Source organism: Podarcis gaigeae, assembly GCF_964106915.1.
Source record: "Podarcis gaigeae genome assembly, chromosome: 17".
NCBI lineage: Eukaryota > Metazoa > Chordata > Lepidosauria > Squamata > Lacertidae > Podarcis > Podarcis gaigeae.
In genome coordinates, this window is record NC_139694.1 from 22,764,491 (window position 1) to 22,782,377 (window position 17,887).

The 17,887-nt window shown below is 44.3% G+C and overlaps 1 protein-coding gene across 1 annotated transcript in view; it reads right to left on the reverse strand.

The window, feature by feature from the left end:
* The window catches only part of LOC310835439 (atrial natriuretic peptide receptor 1-like), a gene marked incomplete at its 5' end in the record, with an annotated part of 51,003 nt that extends 37,935 nt beyond the window's left edge, over positions 1-13,068 (reverse strand). Inside the window, 7 exons of the mRNA XM_083720070.1 lie at positions 1,760-1,905; positions 2,697-2,799; positions 4,857-4,961; positions 9,421-9,544; positions 11,548-11,680; positions 12,654-12,750; positions 13,045-13,068. Coding sequence (XP_083576196.1) covers positions 1,760-1,905; positions 2,697-2,799; positions 4,857-4,961; positions 9,421-9,544; positions 11,548-11,680; positions 12,654-12,750; positions 13,045-13,068 — 732 coding nt within the window. The remainder of the gene's footprint in view (positions 1-1,759; positions 1,906-2,696; positions 2,800-4,856; positions 4,962-9,420; positions 9,545-11,547; positions 11,681-12,653; positions 12,751-13,044) is intronic.
* Positions 13,069-17,887: the final 4,819 nt, after the last annotated feature.

Sequence of the window (17,887 nt, forward strand, 5' to 3'; positions counted from 1 at the left end):
ATAAGATCTTCATCATATGCTCTCAGGGCGGTTCACAGAATAAAATACAGGATAAAAGCATGAAAAGAGCAAAACAACACCCCCCCACCTTCCCACAGACACATTTAAAAGGCTGTACAATATTAATCAGCCCAAGACCTGGTTGAAGAGGAATGTTTTCACCTGGTGACTAAAGATGTGTAATGAAGGCGCCAGGTGAACCTCCCTGGGGAGAGCATTCAGAAAAAGGGGGGCCACCACAGAAAAGGCCCATTCTCATGTTGACACCCTTTGGACCTCACATGAAGGAGGAACACAAAGAAGGGCCTCAGAGCATGAAGGCAGAGTCTGTGACAGTTTACTGTTGGGAAACTGTGTACGTGCAGCTACTCACACAGAGTCGATTAAAGTTTGGCAGACAGCCAGAAGGCAATCTGAAGGAGTAAGTCTGCTTGGTGATAACAGAGGCATGGAGACAGCTCCCTGATTGGTCAAGCGCTCTCAAGGGAGTGATAATTAATGGTCTACTAACTGGAATGTGTTAGTTCAGAGTTCTGTGTGTCAGTGTAGGAGTTGTGAGTTGTGTATGAGAGAGCAAGCTAAAGATCCGTGTTCTGTTCCTGTAAATAGTCCACTGTATATAATTAACACCTTACTGCAAGTTCCTGGTTCCTGCTTCGTCTATCCTGTCTGCAGCCAAGTCGCCAATTGCTTCCGTGGATTCTGCGTTTACTCTGCTAGGTCTGGCTAAGGTCCTGCAACTAGTCAGAAAGTTGCGAAACACCAAATAGGTTTTACCAATATTTACATGTGGAGAGGCGGTCCTTAATGGCTTGAAGGATACCTGAAGGATACCTGAAGGAGCGTCTCCACCCATATCGTTCAGCCCAGACACTGAGTTCCAGCTCTGAGGGACTTCTGGCAGTTCCCTCCCTGTGAGAAGGGAGGTTACAGGGAACCAGGCAGAGGGCTTTCTCGGTTGCGGTGCCCGCCCTCTGGAATGCCCTCTCATCAGATGTCAAGGAAATAAACAACTATCTGACATCTGAAGGCAGCCCCATTTAGAGAAGTTTTTAATGCTTGATGTTTTATCGTGTTTTTAATATTCTGTTGGGAGCTACCCAGAGTGGCTGAGGAAACCCAGCCAGATGGGTGGGGTATAAATAAATTGTTGTTGTTGTACATACTACCGTACTTAATATTTCAGAAATCTATAAGCAGAGACTTAGACTGGTTTCTCTTGAATTCCTGACATTGGTAAAATTCACACAACAGGTTATTGCACCATCGGTGCTTCACATAATCACCATCATTTTGAGTGGGGGAGGGGCAAAAGAAACATTTACTTTTTATCCTCCCCCATACTGTTTATCTGAAAGACTGAGCGGACTGAGAGTCAGTTCTCTTCAGTTATCTCCTACCAGCTAGAAAAAAATGCCTACAGACAGAATCTGAGGCAAACATTATCCACGCCGAGTCCCCTTCTGCAACTTCACAAAGCAGAGAGAAGGAAGTGTCCTCAGCTGTCAGAAAATCTCCTAGGAGGCACACTCAAGAGGTAACAACTGCCTATTTTGGAATGTGTCTCCCCAGGTGAGGCAGAGCCAGCGATGGCTGCTTCTCATCCAGGTACACCCAAGAGGGCAGCAAAGAAGTAGAACTTGTGTTTATGCTGCGTTGCATTATAAAATGAAGATTAAGTAAGAGGGACCAGACAAGGGAGAGGGGAAAGCATGGAGGAGAGCAGCTGAGTGGCAGTGAAGTTCTACTTAACGCGTACCACGACTGTCAGAAAAAAGCCAGTGCAGACCAGACATATTGGTAAGGCAATTGCGATCCTGATGTCTGTTGCCAACGGACATTCACCACAGTCAGCCGGGCACGTGGAACAGCCCTCGTCATCCTCACAGATGTCATCCCCACAGACTGAGCACAAAAAGAAAGAGGTTTTGGAGTTAATAATACAATAGCACGGCACCAGGATATTCCTTTGTGGCTAAGCGTGATCAAAGGGAAGAGGGTCCCTCCTTGGCCCAGTATACCTGAAGGAGTGTCTCCACCCCCATCATTCAGTCTGGACTCTGAGGTCCAGCACCGAGGGCCTTCTGGCGGTTCCTTCACTGTGAGAAGTGAAGCTAAAAGGAACTAGGCAGAGGGCCTTCTCTATAGTGGCGCCTGCCTTGTGGAACGCCCTCCCATCAGATGTCAAGGAAATAAACAACTATCTGACTTTTAGAAGACATCTGAAGGCAGCCCTGTTTAGGGAAGTTTTTTATGTTTGATGTTTTATAGTGGTTTTAATATTCTGTTGGGAGCTGCCCAGAGTGGCTGGGAAAACCCAGCCAGATGGGCGGTGTATAAATAATAAATTATTATTATTACCCTCTTTAAAAACAGGACTTCAATCAAAATGTGTCTTTACTGACAGATGTCCGAGGCTCTTCAGTCAAGAGGGGAAGTTGACATCCCAACATCCAGCATGACTTGCGCTGCCTGAGACCAATGGTTCTGGCATTGGCGATCAATGCCATGACACAATGGATCTTTTGTACAATTGTCAGTCATTGCACAAGCAAGGACAAATAAGATTCCCAGTGATGTGGGAAATGATGCATTAAATTCTAATGAATGTTAAGGTCCCTCGGTCTTCCTAGCAGCAGAAGCGCAAGCATTCTCTGAACGCTTTCACTCACCACCTCCACTGTTTTGTAGCATACCTACTGCTGGGAGGACCATGGTTTGGGCTTCCAAAGCAGCCTGCATTCTCCCAACTCTGATGTGTGCAATGAGAGAGGTCATGCCCACATGCACCAGGACTACCTGCAAGGCAAGCAAGATGGAGGAAGAGAAAGAGAAGAATGGCAACCCAATGAGATCAGTGAGAACCATTCTAGTCCAGATTGTCATTGGCCACCCAGATGCCTCTGCAGTCTCCCGAGGAGGGCTGTGGAGATGGTCACCTTCCCCCTGTTCATCCCCAGCATTTGTTATCTGCAGTGATAGTCTGCAGATAGTCATAGAATCAAAGAATCGTAGGGTTGGAAGGGACCATATGGGTTATCGAGTCCAACCCCTGGCAATACAGGGATCTCAGCTAAAGCATCCATTACAGATGGCTATCCAACCTCTGCTTCAAAACATTGACTCTTCTTTCTTGGAGGTTTTTAAGAGAGGTTGGGTGGCCACAACCTCTCAAGAGAGACTGTTCGCTGTCAAACCGCTCCTACTGTCAGACAGTCCTTCCTGCTGTTTAGTCGGAATCTCCTTTCTGGAAACTTGAAGCCGTTGTGACAATCTCCATGTGACAACCCCTTTAGATATTTGAAGATGACTATCATATCTCATGGGCCGCGGGTGGCGCTGTGGGTTAAACCACAGAGCCTAGGACTTGCCGATCAGAAGGTCGGTGGTTCGAAACCCCATGACAGGGTGAGCTCCCATTGCTCGGTCCCTGTTCCTGCCAACCTAGCAGTTTGAAAGCACATCAAAGTGCAAGTAGATAAATAGGTACCGCTCCATTGGGAAGGTAAACGGCATTTCTGTGCGCTGCTCTGGTTCACCAGAAGCGGCTTAGTCATGTTGGCCACATGACCTGGAAGCTGTACGCCGGCTTCCTCAGCCAATAAAGCGAGATGAGCGCCGCAACCCCAGAGTCAGTCACGACTGGACCTAATGGTCAGGGGTCCCTTTAACTTTACCTATCATATCTCATCTCAGTCTCTCTTTTCCAGGCTAAACATACCAAACTTCTTCAACTTATGTTCCACATAAGGCTTGGTTTCCAGAACCTTGATCGTCTCCTTCTGCACACAACCAGCTTATCAATTTCCTTCCTAAATTGCAGCACCCAGAACTGGACACAGTATTCCAGACACGCTATGTAGATTCGACTGATCTATCATAACTAATAGCCTACTCTCTTCGAATTTGTCGAATTTCCTTTTAAGCTAGAGGCTATCACAACATCTTGAGTCGTGTATTCTGAATGCTGTGTGAAGAAATATTGAATAACTAAATGAACCTGGATCTAGCTAAGTGAAAGGGGGAGCCCTTTTCTTGAACATTTTCAGCAACATCACAGTGCCCTATTCCACTGTGCTTTTCAATAATTCCTGTGAAAGGACTTTAAAGAGTTCACTAATTCAGAAAGCCACTGCCCACATTAAGTCAAGCTGCCCTAATAGCTGCATGATGTACACTGAGGATGGGGAATTCGTGACCCTACAGATGTTTTTGGACTCCATATCCCATCATACCAAACCACTGACCATGCTAACTAGAGATGATGGGATTTGGAGTCGAACAACATCTGGAAATCTACAGGTTCTCCTATATATATATATATATATACACGGGAAGACACCCGAGGACACCAAAACCTGCATTCCTGTACCCGTGAAAATCTACGAAAGCATATATATATATATATATATATATATATTGCTACATCAAACCCAGAGTCAACTTAGGTGGGGGTTTTTTAACCCCATGTTGTTCCATAATCACAATACTAGGCTGATACTTGGCCATTTTTACTTTAGATGTAATGAATATTCATTCAGTGCAACAATTGCTTAAAGGTAGCCTGGAGCTCTTGAGGCATAAATGTGGTCAGTTCTTCTTGGTGCAACGATTAAAAAAGAGAGGGCATAATGTCCTGAGCAGCTGCTAAGCTAGCCAAATTCCCACTGTGGCCTACCGAGGCCAGAAGTTTTTGACTACAACTCCCATCAGCTGCAACCAGCACAAGAGTTGTAGTCCAAGCTATCTGGAGGGCACCAGGCTGGCAAAGGGGAATAATAGATAATTCAGGCTTTTGCCCAGCAGTCCAAAAGAGAGTGAAACAGAGTCCGTGAGGAGGATTAAACCTTATTTACCTTGGCAGTCCAGTTTCTCTGTGTCATTTTGCCCGCAGTAGACTTGGTGTGGGTGAATATTTGGCCATCGTCTGGGATCCATGGTCCACAAATGCCACCTTTCCCCTTTTGTCAAGCAGATTAAATTAAACAATACAGCTTCAGAGTCATGTAAATATTCTTTTAGAAGTTCATGTAACAGTAAACTTTAGTTGGAAATGAATTTAAATGTCACATTCTCTGGTTAAGAAAGGGGAATATATAATCAGCCTTAGTGCAATTCTGGATAACGCCCCGATAACTTAAAGTGAATTATGCAGTTAGGCTTCATTTTTTCAGCCCTTTTGGGTACATTTAGTATTCTTGCATGTCAGATGAAATGTTTTAAGTACCTGCCATTTTTATTTGTAATTTCCTGTGATTTCCAATTTTGCATCTCACTTAACCTCTAGGACCATGAGTTTCAGTGCTCTTGAAAGCTTAAATTATTTTAGTTTTAGTATTGCCAGTTGTGGTATGTTTCAACTTTACAGAATGCAAAAAGCTGTTTACAAAATAAGAAAACACCATACCAAGACATAAGAATACTTCATAAGAGGAGTAGCCAAGGGGTATTCTCCAGATGTTTTGGACTACAATTCCCATCATCCCCTGTCAGTATGGCCAATGGACAGAGATGATGGGAGCTGTTGTCCTCAATATCTCTAGAGGGTACCATATTGGCTATCCCTGATTTAAAACACAGTACAATAATATCAAACATCAACTGGCCCCATAGCCCTCTAGAATAAAAACACTTCAGCTAGCCTCCTGAAGGATAAAGGAGAAGAGACATAGCAAGCTTCCCTTAGGAGAAGTTCTAAACAGTGGGTACCACTACACAGAAAGTCCTTCTCCTCAAAACCACCAGCCTAAGTTTGGATAAGCCATGGCAATGTCTCCCAGCATGAGCAAATCATATGGAAAAGGTGGCAAATAGGGATCTACTGTACAGTTGTTATTACATAAGCTATCCTACACCCAGGTCATTTTGGGCTTTAAAGGTTACTGAAGTTAGACCACATGGTTGCAAAATCAAGTTATCGTAGAATTCCCCATTCAAATTGCCCATGAATATTTCAAAGTTTCAAATTCAAAATCCAACCCCCCCCCCCTCCGGATGGCTCAATGGAAAAGTTAAAATTTCACGGTCAGAACTAAAATTTTGGTAAGCTTCTGTTCCGCCCTGACATTTTAAACATGACATTGTCATTTTAGCTCAATGGTGAGAGACCCTTTTATCCCCCAGAAAGCTCTCTATGGGTCATCCGTTGACAGCCTTAGATTGTTTTGCTTGCAGAACTGCAACTCCATCAGCCCCAATGGCTAGGGATCATGGGAGTTGTAGTTCAGAAACATCTGGATGGCCAAAGTTTTCCCACCCCTGCTCTGTTTGAAGGGCTGCCTGGTCCAAGTCTACAGGGGTGGACCTTGGCAATATGCCACCCTGTGGAAGGCCATTTGATGCCCTCTCCTCAGCCCTCGTGGCTCCAGCTTAAGCCAGGCTTTGGGAAGGAGGTGAAGGGCTCTGGCAGAATCCTAGAGCCCTCCTCCCAAAGTCCAGTAAACACTTGGCCAGCTTTGGGAAGGAGGCAGAAAGACTCTATCACACTGTCAGAGCCCTCACACCTCCTTCCTGAAGCTGAGCAAGTGCTTTGAGAAGGCATCCTCCTTGGCTGTGCACCTGGTGCAACCACACCACTTGCACTGCCTTAAATCTGCCCCTGAAGTCTAATTTAAACATACAGAACCAGAAGAAGGAAAGAACAGGGACTTGGACAGCAGACTAAGCAGTTACAGAGGCCACCTCATCTCAGTCTTCATCAATACGATAAGCTGCATTGTATTATTAAATAATATGCAGTGATTATTTCTGAATTTGCCTCTGCACCTACAAATTAATTTAGCAGATGAAAAATCCATGCAAATCTGCGTTACTCTTTGTTCTCTTTTTTGATGATGTGTAAATGGCCATCTTTGCAGTGGAAGCTCCTCTAGATTTCCTTCAGTAAAAGGCGTATAAGAAGGGAATTTTGCCCATATACTTCCTTTACAGAGGATTCTCTGCAGCTTATTTTCTTTGATGTTTAACATGTTCTGACAGCTCTTCCACAGATTTTTGTATGGGGTGGGGACAAAGTCTATTTTGAGTAAGTATTTTCAAAGATTCTCATTTCCCAGCCAGCTGTAACCAACAAGGATTATGTTCACTATATTGTGCTAAAATATACAATACAAAAGACTTAAGGTTTTAGCGGGGGTGGGGGGTAGGGGAAGGATGGCTTATTTCTGGTGGCTAATGTCAGATAGCCCCATGTACTTCTCTCCATTTGTGTTATACCAAAATGCAGATGGCTCCTGCAAGCAAAGGTAAAAGTATGAAAGGAAAGAATCGTGCAAAAGACACCAGGGTGTATAAATAGCTTGTACTTAGCCGAACAGAGTTATCTCAATATAAGAGTGTTCTGTATCACAAAGCCACATTCCTCTTAGCCTTCATATTCAGTTCCATCTAAGCAGGGAAGCATAAAATATCTGCACCAAAATGAAACTTTAATAACCGATGGCTAGAACGGTGTCCTTTTGGTTAACTCGCAAAAAACCTTCCCATCCTCAGAACGAAAAGCAGGGAGAGCCGGAAAAGCTTGTTCACAAAGAATAACTTTCCCCCTTTCCTTTCTAAAGAAGACGGAGAAAAGGGCTTTGCATTTATATAGCACATTTCAAGTGCTCAAAGCAGCCAGGGATCAGAAGAGTGCAGTAGATCCTCATATTACCATTTCCCTATTTCAGGGAGTAGTCTAGCGTGGAGAGCATAGTGGGGACATCCCTCAGATCAGATAACCATAAGATCACAAGAACATGAGATGAGTCTGCTATATCTAGTCCAGCACCTTGTTCTCAGTGGCCAATAAGATGCTCTTGTGAAGCCCACTGCCAGGGACTCAAGAAGGTGAGATTGGAGGAGGAATAGTGGGGGTCACCCTCCCCTTCTCCTGATGCTGCAGGAGTAGAGGAATGCAGCCTTGATTTATAGCAGGAGTTTGAGGAAAGTCACAGCTCAGAGATAGATGAACAGAAAAGTTGGGCAGTGTTAGAAGAAGGAGGCGAAGGAGGAGACAGAAGCAGGGCAGCCCTCTGACACCTCATCACTGGAGAGTATTTCTGACCCCCCTTCTCCCAGAACTCTGTTCGTTAAGAGTGCAAGAACAGAGGAATCAGAGACATTTGACTACAAGCAGCCACCGTTAGGGCAGACGCTGTTGCTAGGAAGGAGGGAGGAGGGACTCAGTTGGAGTGACACCATTGTTAGGGCTTGTCGCGTTCTCTTGTCTCTCGCTGTCATGATTGAATAAAACTCATTAAAAGAACTCCACCTTGTTTCTCTGCTCTTGCTGCAACTGGGGGAGGAATAGCTTTCCCGAAGCCTTGACACCCGCAAGCAGGACATGAGTGCAACAGCACTCTCTGCACCTGTGATTCCCAGAAACTGGTGTTCAGGGGCACACTGAACTGACAGCGGAGGCAGAACATAGCCATTGTGGTTAGTAACTGTTAGAATTCCTGCTCTATGATTGCAGTCATAAGATTGTTGTCTTTCACATGACGGTATATTTTTTGACTCCACAGAGTGGGATGTGATGGAGACAGGATGTTTGTGTTACTGTGTTCCGTGAAATGGGATTATTGTCCTTTGTTCATTTTTTCTTTGCTGTCTGATGCTAGAGAGAGAGGGAGCCGTTTTGCAGTGCTCTCTGTGTGTTTATATGTAAATAAAGTAGATTAGCCAAAATGCTGAGTTGCTGGGGTTCTGTCACGCAAGCTGCAAAGATTCTGCGAATCCCTAAGTGTGCCGATGTCTGTTGGCATTGGTCGCTGTGATGTTCGGGATGAAGAAAGCTTTAGAAGCTCCGAAAGATCGACCAGGAGGGAGGGAACATGCCAGTCGGGCATGTGTCTCTGCCAGGGTCCTACTCGAGTGTAGGCTGAACTCCTGACAGGAACCACTGATGGCACTGCCTGCCATGAATAGGTCCAGTCATAGGTGCCAACTCCTAGAGGCCGATGTCCTTTCAGCGCTCTCCCCCAATAAAATATTTGAGGAGGCAAAGGCCCCAAAGTTGATGGGCATTGCCAGTCAAATGGTGTGTATTGTGATTGATTATATGGGCAGGGCTTACCTTGTGTCCCCCCCCCCATTTTTTATTATTCAAGTTGGCACCCCTGTGTCCAATCTTCTTTTAAAGCCATCCCAGTTGGTGGTCATCACTGCTTCCATAGCTGAGCTGAGATTTGAATTGAGGGGCTTCCTGGCTTACAGCTCCCACTTTTATAACACAGTGCTAGGCATGTTCTCCCTGTTAGAGATGCATGTTCCTGGTGCCTCTCAGCCATAGCCCACAGAGGGAAAAGGAAAGAACCACTGAGCAAATTTCTAGCCCTGCTCTATGCCTCCATTAAACGGTGTTTCCCGGGACCTAATCCCTATCAGTTTCCCCAGGCTAGGCAATGCGGCCATGGCAAGAGCCTTGATGTTTGTACTAACCATGAAGGCCAATGGGCAAGAGTGAATGTTCGCATGATGGACACAGCAGTTCTCTCCATTTGCATCTTTCCAGTTGGAAGGGCACTCCTGTTCCTCACAGAATGTTTTGGCAGCCATTGCATCACTTAAACAAAAAGAAAAAAAAGAATCCAGAGACAAAACTTACTTTGAAATCAATTTTGATATGATGCGATATGATATGATATGATATGATACGATACGATACGATACAATACGATACGATAATCTTTATTGTCATTGTCCCATACAGAACAACGAAATTGAAAAAATCTACATCAAACATTCAAAAACCAACAAGCCTGCTATCCCAGCTATCCCCACCTGGTTAGCCCCCTAAAAACTCTGATACCCCATTTTTAAATACAATATACTCCCATACAGACTCCTTACAATGCATTTAAAACCAAAATCGCATTTGGGTAGAAACTGTTTCTCAGGCAGCTAGTCCTAGTCTCTTTATAACCCTGTACCTTCTTCCAGAAGGCAAAAGCTGAAAGAGATCATTTCTGGGGTGCGTACTATCCTGCACTATCTCTGCAGCTTTCTTATGACACCTGGAAGCATAGATTTGATCCAAGGTGGGAAGAGTGCACCCAATTTCTCTCCGCAGTCTTTACAACCCTGGACAGCATTGTTTTTCCCCTGACCGTGCAGCTCCCAAACCACACACACAGACCATAAGTTAATACACTCTCAACAGTACAATGGTAAAATGCCATCAACAGGTCCTTTGAGAGATTGTCTTTCCGGAGGATTCGACATGTAGACATCTTGGTAGGGCCAGCCCACTCATGAGGCAAGGGGAGGAGGTCGCCTCAGGTGGCGGCCTCCCATGCCACAACTCACCACTGTGGCTGCCTCCTCCACACCTGCCCACACCCTTTGCCATCGCCTGCAATTTCCTCCTTTGTGCCCACTGCAAAGGAGGCGGTGGGTGGTGGAAGAGGAAGTGGCCAGGCAGTGAGTTGTGGCAGGGGGCAGCTGCAGCGGCAGAAGTAGGCAGAGGCAGCCAGGCAGGGTGGTAGGCATTTTTGGTTTTGCCAGAAGCAGTACAACGTCCTGGGCCAGCCCTGCATCTTGGTGTTAGTATAGTAAGGAAGACCATAATTTCCAAATCCCCCTAAAGACTAGCAAATCCACAGCTCAAATCTGGTCTCTGTCACTTTCACACAGCTTCACCCACAAACCTGCCGTTTCTGCATCAATCCTGTGATTTCTTGGGGGAATCTGTGCAAAAAAAATCTGCATATTATTTAAAGACCATTTAAAATATATTCTCTCTCCAAATCCACATTCCTATAGGATTTTGATATTTAATTATTTCGTGCTGAGAACCGTAGTGGAATATTGAAGAGGTGTGAAAGCCAGTGGCTACCTGAGACCTTGGCCCCTTGTCTCTTGGCTCGGCCCTGACTTACGAGCCAAAAGAGGGCAGAAGCATGCTAGGAAGTAATATCAACCAGATGTTCTTTAAGGGATAAGAAGGATGCCTACCTATCACGGTGAAAGGAGATTAAGACAATATTTATTTGATCATAACAGGGAAGAGTCTCCCCAATTTTAATCAAGTTAAAAACAACAACACTGCGATTTAAGTATTAAATTTGGGGGGAAATGTCATTCCAATCTAATTCACACCAGATTGCGATATTGCCCAATCCTTTATTTGGAGGTGAAAAAAATAATTCAATAACTTCTGTTTTTATATATCTGGGGGGGGGGGGGACAGGGACTCCTGAATTAATCTGAGGGGAGCTTCTCTTTCCAGCACCTGCTATGGCAGAATATTGGAGAAAAGCTTACTAGTACTTATGTTCAGCTACAGTGAAGTTCAAGAAGATAAATTTTCAGAGGTGTGCTTTTGTCCCCTCATGTATGTGAACTATAATGAAAACATACTGAGTCCCCCAGTGACCCAGATGTCTCACTGGGTGGTAGCATTTACAAAAAGTGCAGATGTTAATATAGTCTGCAACAATCAGAGGTTGCTGAACTTATATGAAAAATTGCAGGTGTGTCAAGGCTGTTTTGTTGTACAGGTTTATCAATGTTTGTCAAACCTTGAAGAGGAGTACAGCTAGGAACACCTTGCATTCAATGACTCACCTGTGGGAAAGGATCCCATTTTCCACAGAATAGTGGTAAAAGCTGTCGGAAGCAATGACTGCATAGATTACATCAAAGGATTCCCCGCTTATGACCTTTTCTGGGGGCCTCTGGACCCAAGCCATCTCCAGGCCTGAAGAAATAAAAGCCAGCTCAACACTTCACAGCCAAAACCAACCAACCAACCAAACAGTACTATGCAAATGATATTGGCCTAAACAGGTTATTTTGTGCATGTAACTAATAAAGCAGGATTTGAAGGTCTGTCACCTAGATGATGGAGCATTTTTTTTTTTAATCTGTTGCTCCAGAGCTCGGATACAGAACCAATGGTCTTTCAGAATTTTCCGGCCAAACTCCCATCATCCCTGATCAGTGGCTGCACTGGTTGGGGCTTCTGGGAGTTGGCACGGAGCTGGTCTGATTTTGTCCAATGGCTTCAAGACAAAAGGCATTTCACATGCAAGCTCCTGTACATTTAGTTACAATAATAAATAGATCATAACCATGCTGTAAATCAGGGGTCACCAACCTACAGCCTGGGGGCCAGATAAGGCCCAAGGGACTTGTTTATCCGGCCTGCGGTGATCCCCGCTGCCTCCCACCGCCCACTCTTACTGGCTCAGCACAGCACGGGGACCCACTTCCAGGTCGGAGGCGCACCAGAAATAGCTTGTGCGCATGCGCACAGGCTCCTCCAACCCGGATGTGCACTGGAAATCGCATGTGCATGCGCATACGGACGGGTGTTCCCCTGCCCTCCGGCCTGCCATGCAATCATTGCTTGAGACACCGGCCCGAGGCAAGGGAAACTTGGAGACCCCTGCTGTAAATTTTTTCTTTGTGTTCGGATCACCTTGGCTGAATTTTCCTTGGAATACTTGAACTCCAGGCAAACATTCCCCCCCCCCCGACGTTCTTGTGAGCATGCTGGTTACTTTCCTCCATTTAAATTGCCTGGAAATAGATGTTACTGCTGACTCATGGATTTGCAGTCAGGTACAAGTTTGGAGATGCATTAGGAATCCTCTTGATTACTTCCATTTCTTTCCAGTCTACTGCATTACCAAGAGGCTGCATCCTGCGAAAACAAGAGGTGAACTCACCACCACAATCCAGCATGTTATACTCATCTGGTTTCTCCAGGGGCCAGCAGTCATAATCGGTGTTATCCAAATCATGCCACCCATCCACGAAAACAACCTGCCACAGAAAAAGACAGAAAGCCATACATAAAGAAATGGGACTTCTTTCAATTTCCTATTTGCTGTTCTGGGAAATGAATCCACTAAAGACACAGATAATCAGCTGTCTTTAGAGAATCAGTGTCAGGATGCTGTCAGTGGTTCCTGGCTGGTTGCCCAGGAAAGTATAAAGACAAGGAAAAGTTTCTTACCGTCTTTTTTTATTCCAATCTTTACAAAGAGAGGCTATAGAACCCAGCCTCTTGGATAAAGGCATTGTCCCGAGTCAATCTCCACCCCCTGTCTTTCTCACTTCTTCTTTCATCATTCTCATCATCTCTTCTACAGGTGCTGCTACGTGCCCTCTGTCTTTGAGCTCTTTGCTCTCCTACTTTTAAGGCTCGCTGGGTTCTGGGAAATGGTGGGTCTGGAATGCTTTCTAATGACAATGTGTCAGCCAGGTGTTGTTCTGGCTTTCTCATGCTTTCCCAACTTTCCCCCTCAACTGCCTCTGAGCTGTGACCTCCTTCAAACCCCTGTTGTAAATATATACTGTCTTCCTCTTCCTCCTTCCTGGAAGGGTCAGGATGGGGAGGTGGTCTCCACCATTCAGCTCAACTTATCTCCACAAGCTACGTGGTCTTCAGGTACAAGCCAGGCTAATTCCCTGGTAGCAACAAGTTAGACAGGGAGAGAACCATGGGGTGAATAGTGGGCAAATACATCACATAGGAGAAAGGCAGACAAAACACACAGTGTGATTTTTACAACAACAAAGTTTCTGCTGATGTTGATGATGCCCTTATTTTCGGTTCACACCCAAGTGCCAAACTGCGAATGTGAGAAGAGCCTGTGGAGATATGGTCTCAGTGCAGTAGCAACCCATTCTCCTTTGACTCCATCTATTTTTGTTGATGTTGTCTGTGGGGGATACTGAATGAATCTCTCCACACTTTTCCTCCTCTACTTTTTTTGGGCAGCCCTGAGCTGAATGTGAGAGATGAAGAGCCACCAGCACAAGAGGTGGGGCAATGTCAAGGATCGTGCTGAGGAGGGCTGCACTGAGGAGGAATGGTAGGAGACTTCCCTTTTCCCTGCTTCTAAGCAGGATCCTGAATCTTCCCAGGAGCAGTGGGATAGTATAGATTTGGAACAGTGGTTTGCAGAGGGACATAGTTCAGAAGACAGAAGTTGGGAAATACTGGTTGGGGAACAGCTAGAAGAAGATGCACTGGGAGAGAGAGAGTTAACAAATTCACTGGCTCTAGGATTGGAACTGCCCAAAAAGGATGTTAGACTGTTTTTGTATGCCACTACAGCGGCAAGACTTTTATTAACCAAAAACTGGAAATTGCAAGAAATACCAACAATAGAAGAATGGCAGATGAAGATGTTGGACTTTTTGGAGCTGGCTGACCTGACTGGAAGAATCCGTGACCAGAAAGAGGAGAAGATACAAGAGGACTGGAAGAAATTTAAAGAATATTTAGCTAAATATTGTGATATAAGATAAATATAAAATTATTGGAACTAATAAATAGGCTTATGGGTAGAATAAGAAGATGCTAGAGTAAATATTAAGGATTAAAATATTAATAAAGGGGAAGAGGCTAGTAAATGAAAGGAGTCAATATTATTAGAAATATGAATTTGGAGAACTGTTATACAAGTGACATAATGAAATTCAGTTAGAGGGGATTTGAGGAAGTCAGTTATCAATGTAATGAGAATTAGGTATTTGAAGAAACAATTTTGTGTGTGTTTAGTTTATTGTAGTGTGATGTGTTTTTCCTTATTGTGTGTTTTGTTATGTTTGTTTTTGTGATAAATGTGGAAAATCAATAAATTTTTTTTGGAAAAAACTGTCTCTGGAAAGCATTCATCCACTCAGCCCAAGGTCAAGAAGAGCTGATAAGGTGGCAGCACAGAAAGCACAGTGGTTACAGGACAAGGTTACAAGATGCGGTAGTGACGTGAGTGATTAGGTAGGAAGTGGGTGGAACCCTGAATTGGGAGCACCGCCATTCCTAGGAAAGAGATTCTTTGTTCTCTTGCTGTGATCATTAAAATCTCTAACTGGTAAGAGACTCCTTCGCTTTCTTCTGTTTATCTACTGCCAGCTGTGTGTGTGTTTGTGTGTGTGTGTGTGTGTGTGTGTGTGGAGCTGAGTCCATGAAGCCTGACAGGCAAGACCAGATCAGCACCCAGAGTGTCTTAAGCACCCATGCATACTCTGTGCCCTGGACCTCCCCAGCTAAGGAAGGCACGCATCTGAGAGTTAAGTCTTTATGGACCAAAGAAGTGTGTACAGCAACTCCCATGGTGTTCTGGATGCACACGCATCTAGCCACTTGGCAGCTGTTCCCCTCGGATTTGCACCCTGCAAGGTAGTTGCAGCAACAGTGAGACCTCATTGCAAGCTTCTATAACCTCCCCTGGTGAGTTGCATGCTTGCAACCTCTCCTGCACAGAGATCATCATTACACTTCCCGCTTCAAGCCCCTACTAATTCTAGGAGACAGCAGGGCAAGGGAAGGTGGAGAGTTTACTGACTCGTCTGTCGCTCACACAGCTTCTTCTTCATCTGCCACATCCTGTGTGCCTCTCTTCCGTCCTGGACTCCCCTGACTCTTCCTCCTCTCACTGCCCTGGCTTCTGCTTTGTGGGTAGTGTAACTCATACAACACGTTTTTTATTAATATACACAGAACAATAATTATACATACTTTATCAACCTTCTGAGAAAAATACAAAACATTAAACAAAGCCACAAAGACTTGCGAACTACCCAGCCTAAAATGAACTTATAATGTCTGGTTTCAATAGATTTTTCAAATGCTTCACTCAGTCTTTTAGATAAGTTCATGAAGGTACCAACAAAAGGTAAGTTCGGTGATATTCACAATACTGAGAGATGCTAGTAGAGTTGTAGATTGATGTTAATAGACAGGGTGCCGGCGTTTTGCACCTGTTTTGCCCTGGCAGTCCAAGTAATCAAAAGGTTGCCGTTCGCCCCCAATGAGGCCCTTTAACTGGGGCTTGCAGGTAGCACACTCCCAAGATAGTTTTCCGGGCTTCTTCAATGGTCTAATCTCAAAGTCTTGATATGTATATTGATATTCAGTCTTATAGAGGTCACTGGTACCTCGGGTTAAGTACTTAATTCGTTCCGGAGGTCCGTTCTTAACCTGAAGCACCACTTTAGCTAATGGGGCCTCCTGCTGCTGCCACGCCTTTGGAGCACAATTTCTGTTCTCATCCTGAAGCAAAGTTCTTAACCCGAGGTACTATTTCTGGGTTAGTGGAGTATGTAACCTGAAGCGTATGTAACCTGAAGTGTATGTAACCCAAGGTACCACTGTACTCTTTCTTGGTTTAATCTTAAGAGACTGATTTGCTTTGTGGGTGGCACCAAACCCCATAAATCACTGGTCTCTTGGGTCGCTCCCCTGGTCCCCTGCCCCCATCCCACCCTCTTTGGAGTCTTGCTAGTCCCTGACACCCTATGGACCTCCGTGCAAAGATATCAACATGGTCCTTTAAAGCATAACACTGGCGTTAACTGTCTTGAGTTCGTCATGTCGATGAATGAACCAATTGCAACAAATATTAACAGAATTTCAGCCAAAGGGATTCCCTGATCATTTTTTCATGAAAAAAGCTCTTTGCTCACCCCACCATTGTTAAACTTGTATTTTTCTCATCTGTCACACAATACAGCTGCCTTTTCTGTAAATAGGCTATGGGTTTTTCTGCCTTTGCCCTTAATTAAACGCCACCTCCATTTCACACAGCGTAAGGTTGTTCCATAGCCTACAAATATGTATGAATATTGAGAATGGTAGACTCCCAGGATCTGTTCCTCTCTTCAGACGTGAGCATTTATATGCTGCAGAAGAGCATCAAAAGTAGAAGGGGACATTATTAGAAGATTCTCTAATATGAGGGGAGGAAATGAAGTTGTGAAAATGCAGAAGAAGATATGCAAAGAATAAGAAACATTGAAGATATGTACAAACTCACTTCACATCAACAAGTTGTCTTCAATTGTAGACTTCCCATGGACAAATTTAATGATATTTGGAATTCATTTTTAGAAACACCATATTAGGTTAAGTACTGCTGCCATATTTCAGAAAGGAAAATCCAGACAAAAGCTTTGTGTGTGTGTGTGTGTGTGCAAAATCTCAAAAAAAAAAAAAAGGTTTTTGAGCTTTTTTGTTTTTAAGGTAATTTGCATACTTGCCATATGCCTGGGTTTCCACAGACATTTTAACCGATTCTCAGGATGCTATTTTCAGCACACAAATCCAGGATATGGCAGCCCTAGGATAAGGTCTGGTTAACTACAATACCCCCCCTTTTTAATTCTGCATTGTTTTCTACATGGGTACTATTGCTTGTTGCTTCTTCTTTTTTGTGTGTCCTATTTTACTCTGTGCACTTGTAATTTTGTACTTTATATTACACACACGAATAAAAGAGATTCTTACATTGCAATATCTTCACTCCAATGGAAGGACCCAAATTATATATGGGTAACAGTTTTCTGTTATCTACTGAGACTGTTGCTGCCACTATCACCCCCTCCCCATACAAACAGACCTAGAGATACTTTGGGTTTGTTCACGGTTTATTAGCTTATTGCTGTTTCATTTTTTAAATTGACTATTATTTTTTATTCTATCTATTAAGCAACCTTTTTAATGTAAGAAAGCCCTTCTTTCACCTGTACTGCAAGCCAACAAAAATTACGTCCCTCCCTTTCCCCTCCAGGCCCATTGACTTCAGATGGAGAGAATTTGTTGAATGCTTAACTCTCATTGCAGCTGGTGAGACTTATCAGGGTTTCAGCTGGCTCACACCCATAAATCATTTTTACTGCTGTCATTCTCATAGTTGCTTCTGTTTCACCTTTCTGCTGCAAAGCGGCTTGTACAACCTGGATAAAGTTTGTCAATGGTGCATTATCCGTATTACAGATGCACGTTGTGTGTCTCGGCCGCAATAAACCTTCTGTTTTTGCAATTATCCTCAGCGACCCATAACAAGATCTAAAATAATGTTTACCTACCAGTAAACTGAGGAGGATATGGAGCTCAGGGCCGAAGGATGTGACTGCACTCATAGTCTCTCTAAGCAGGTATTGAAGCAAG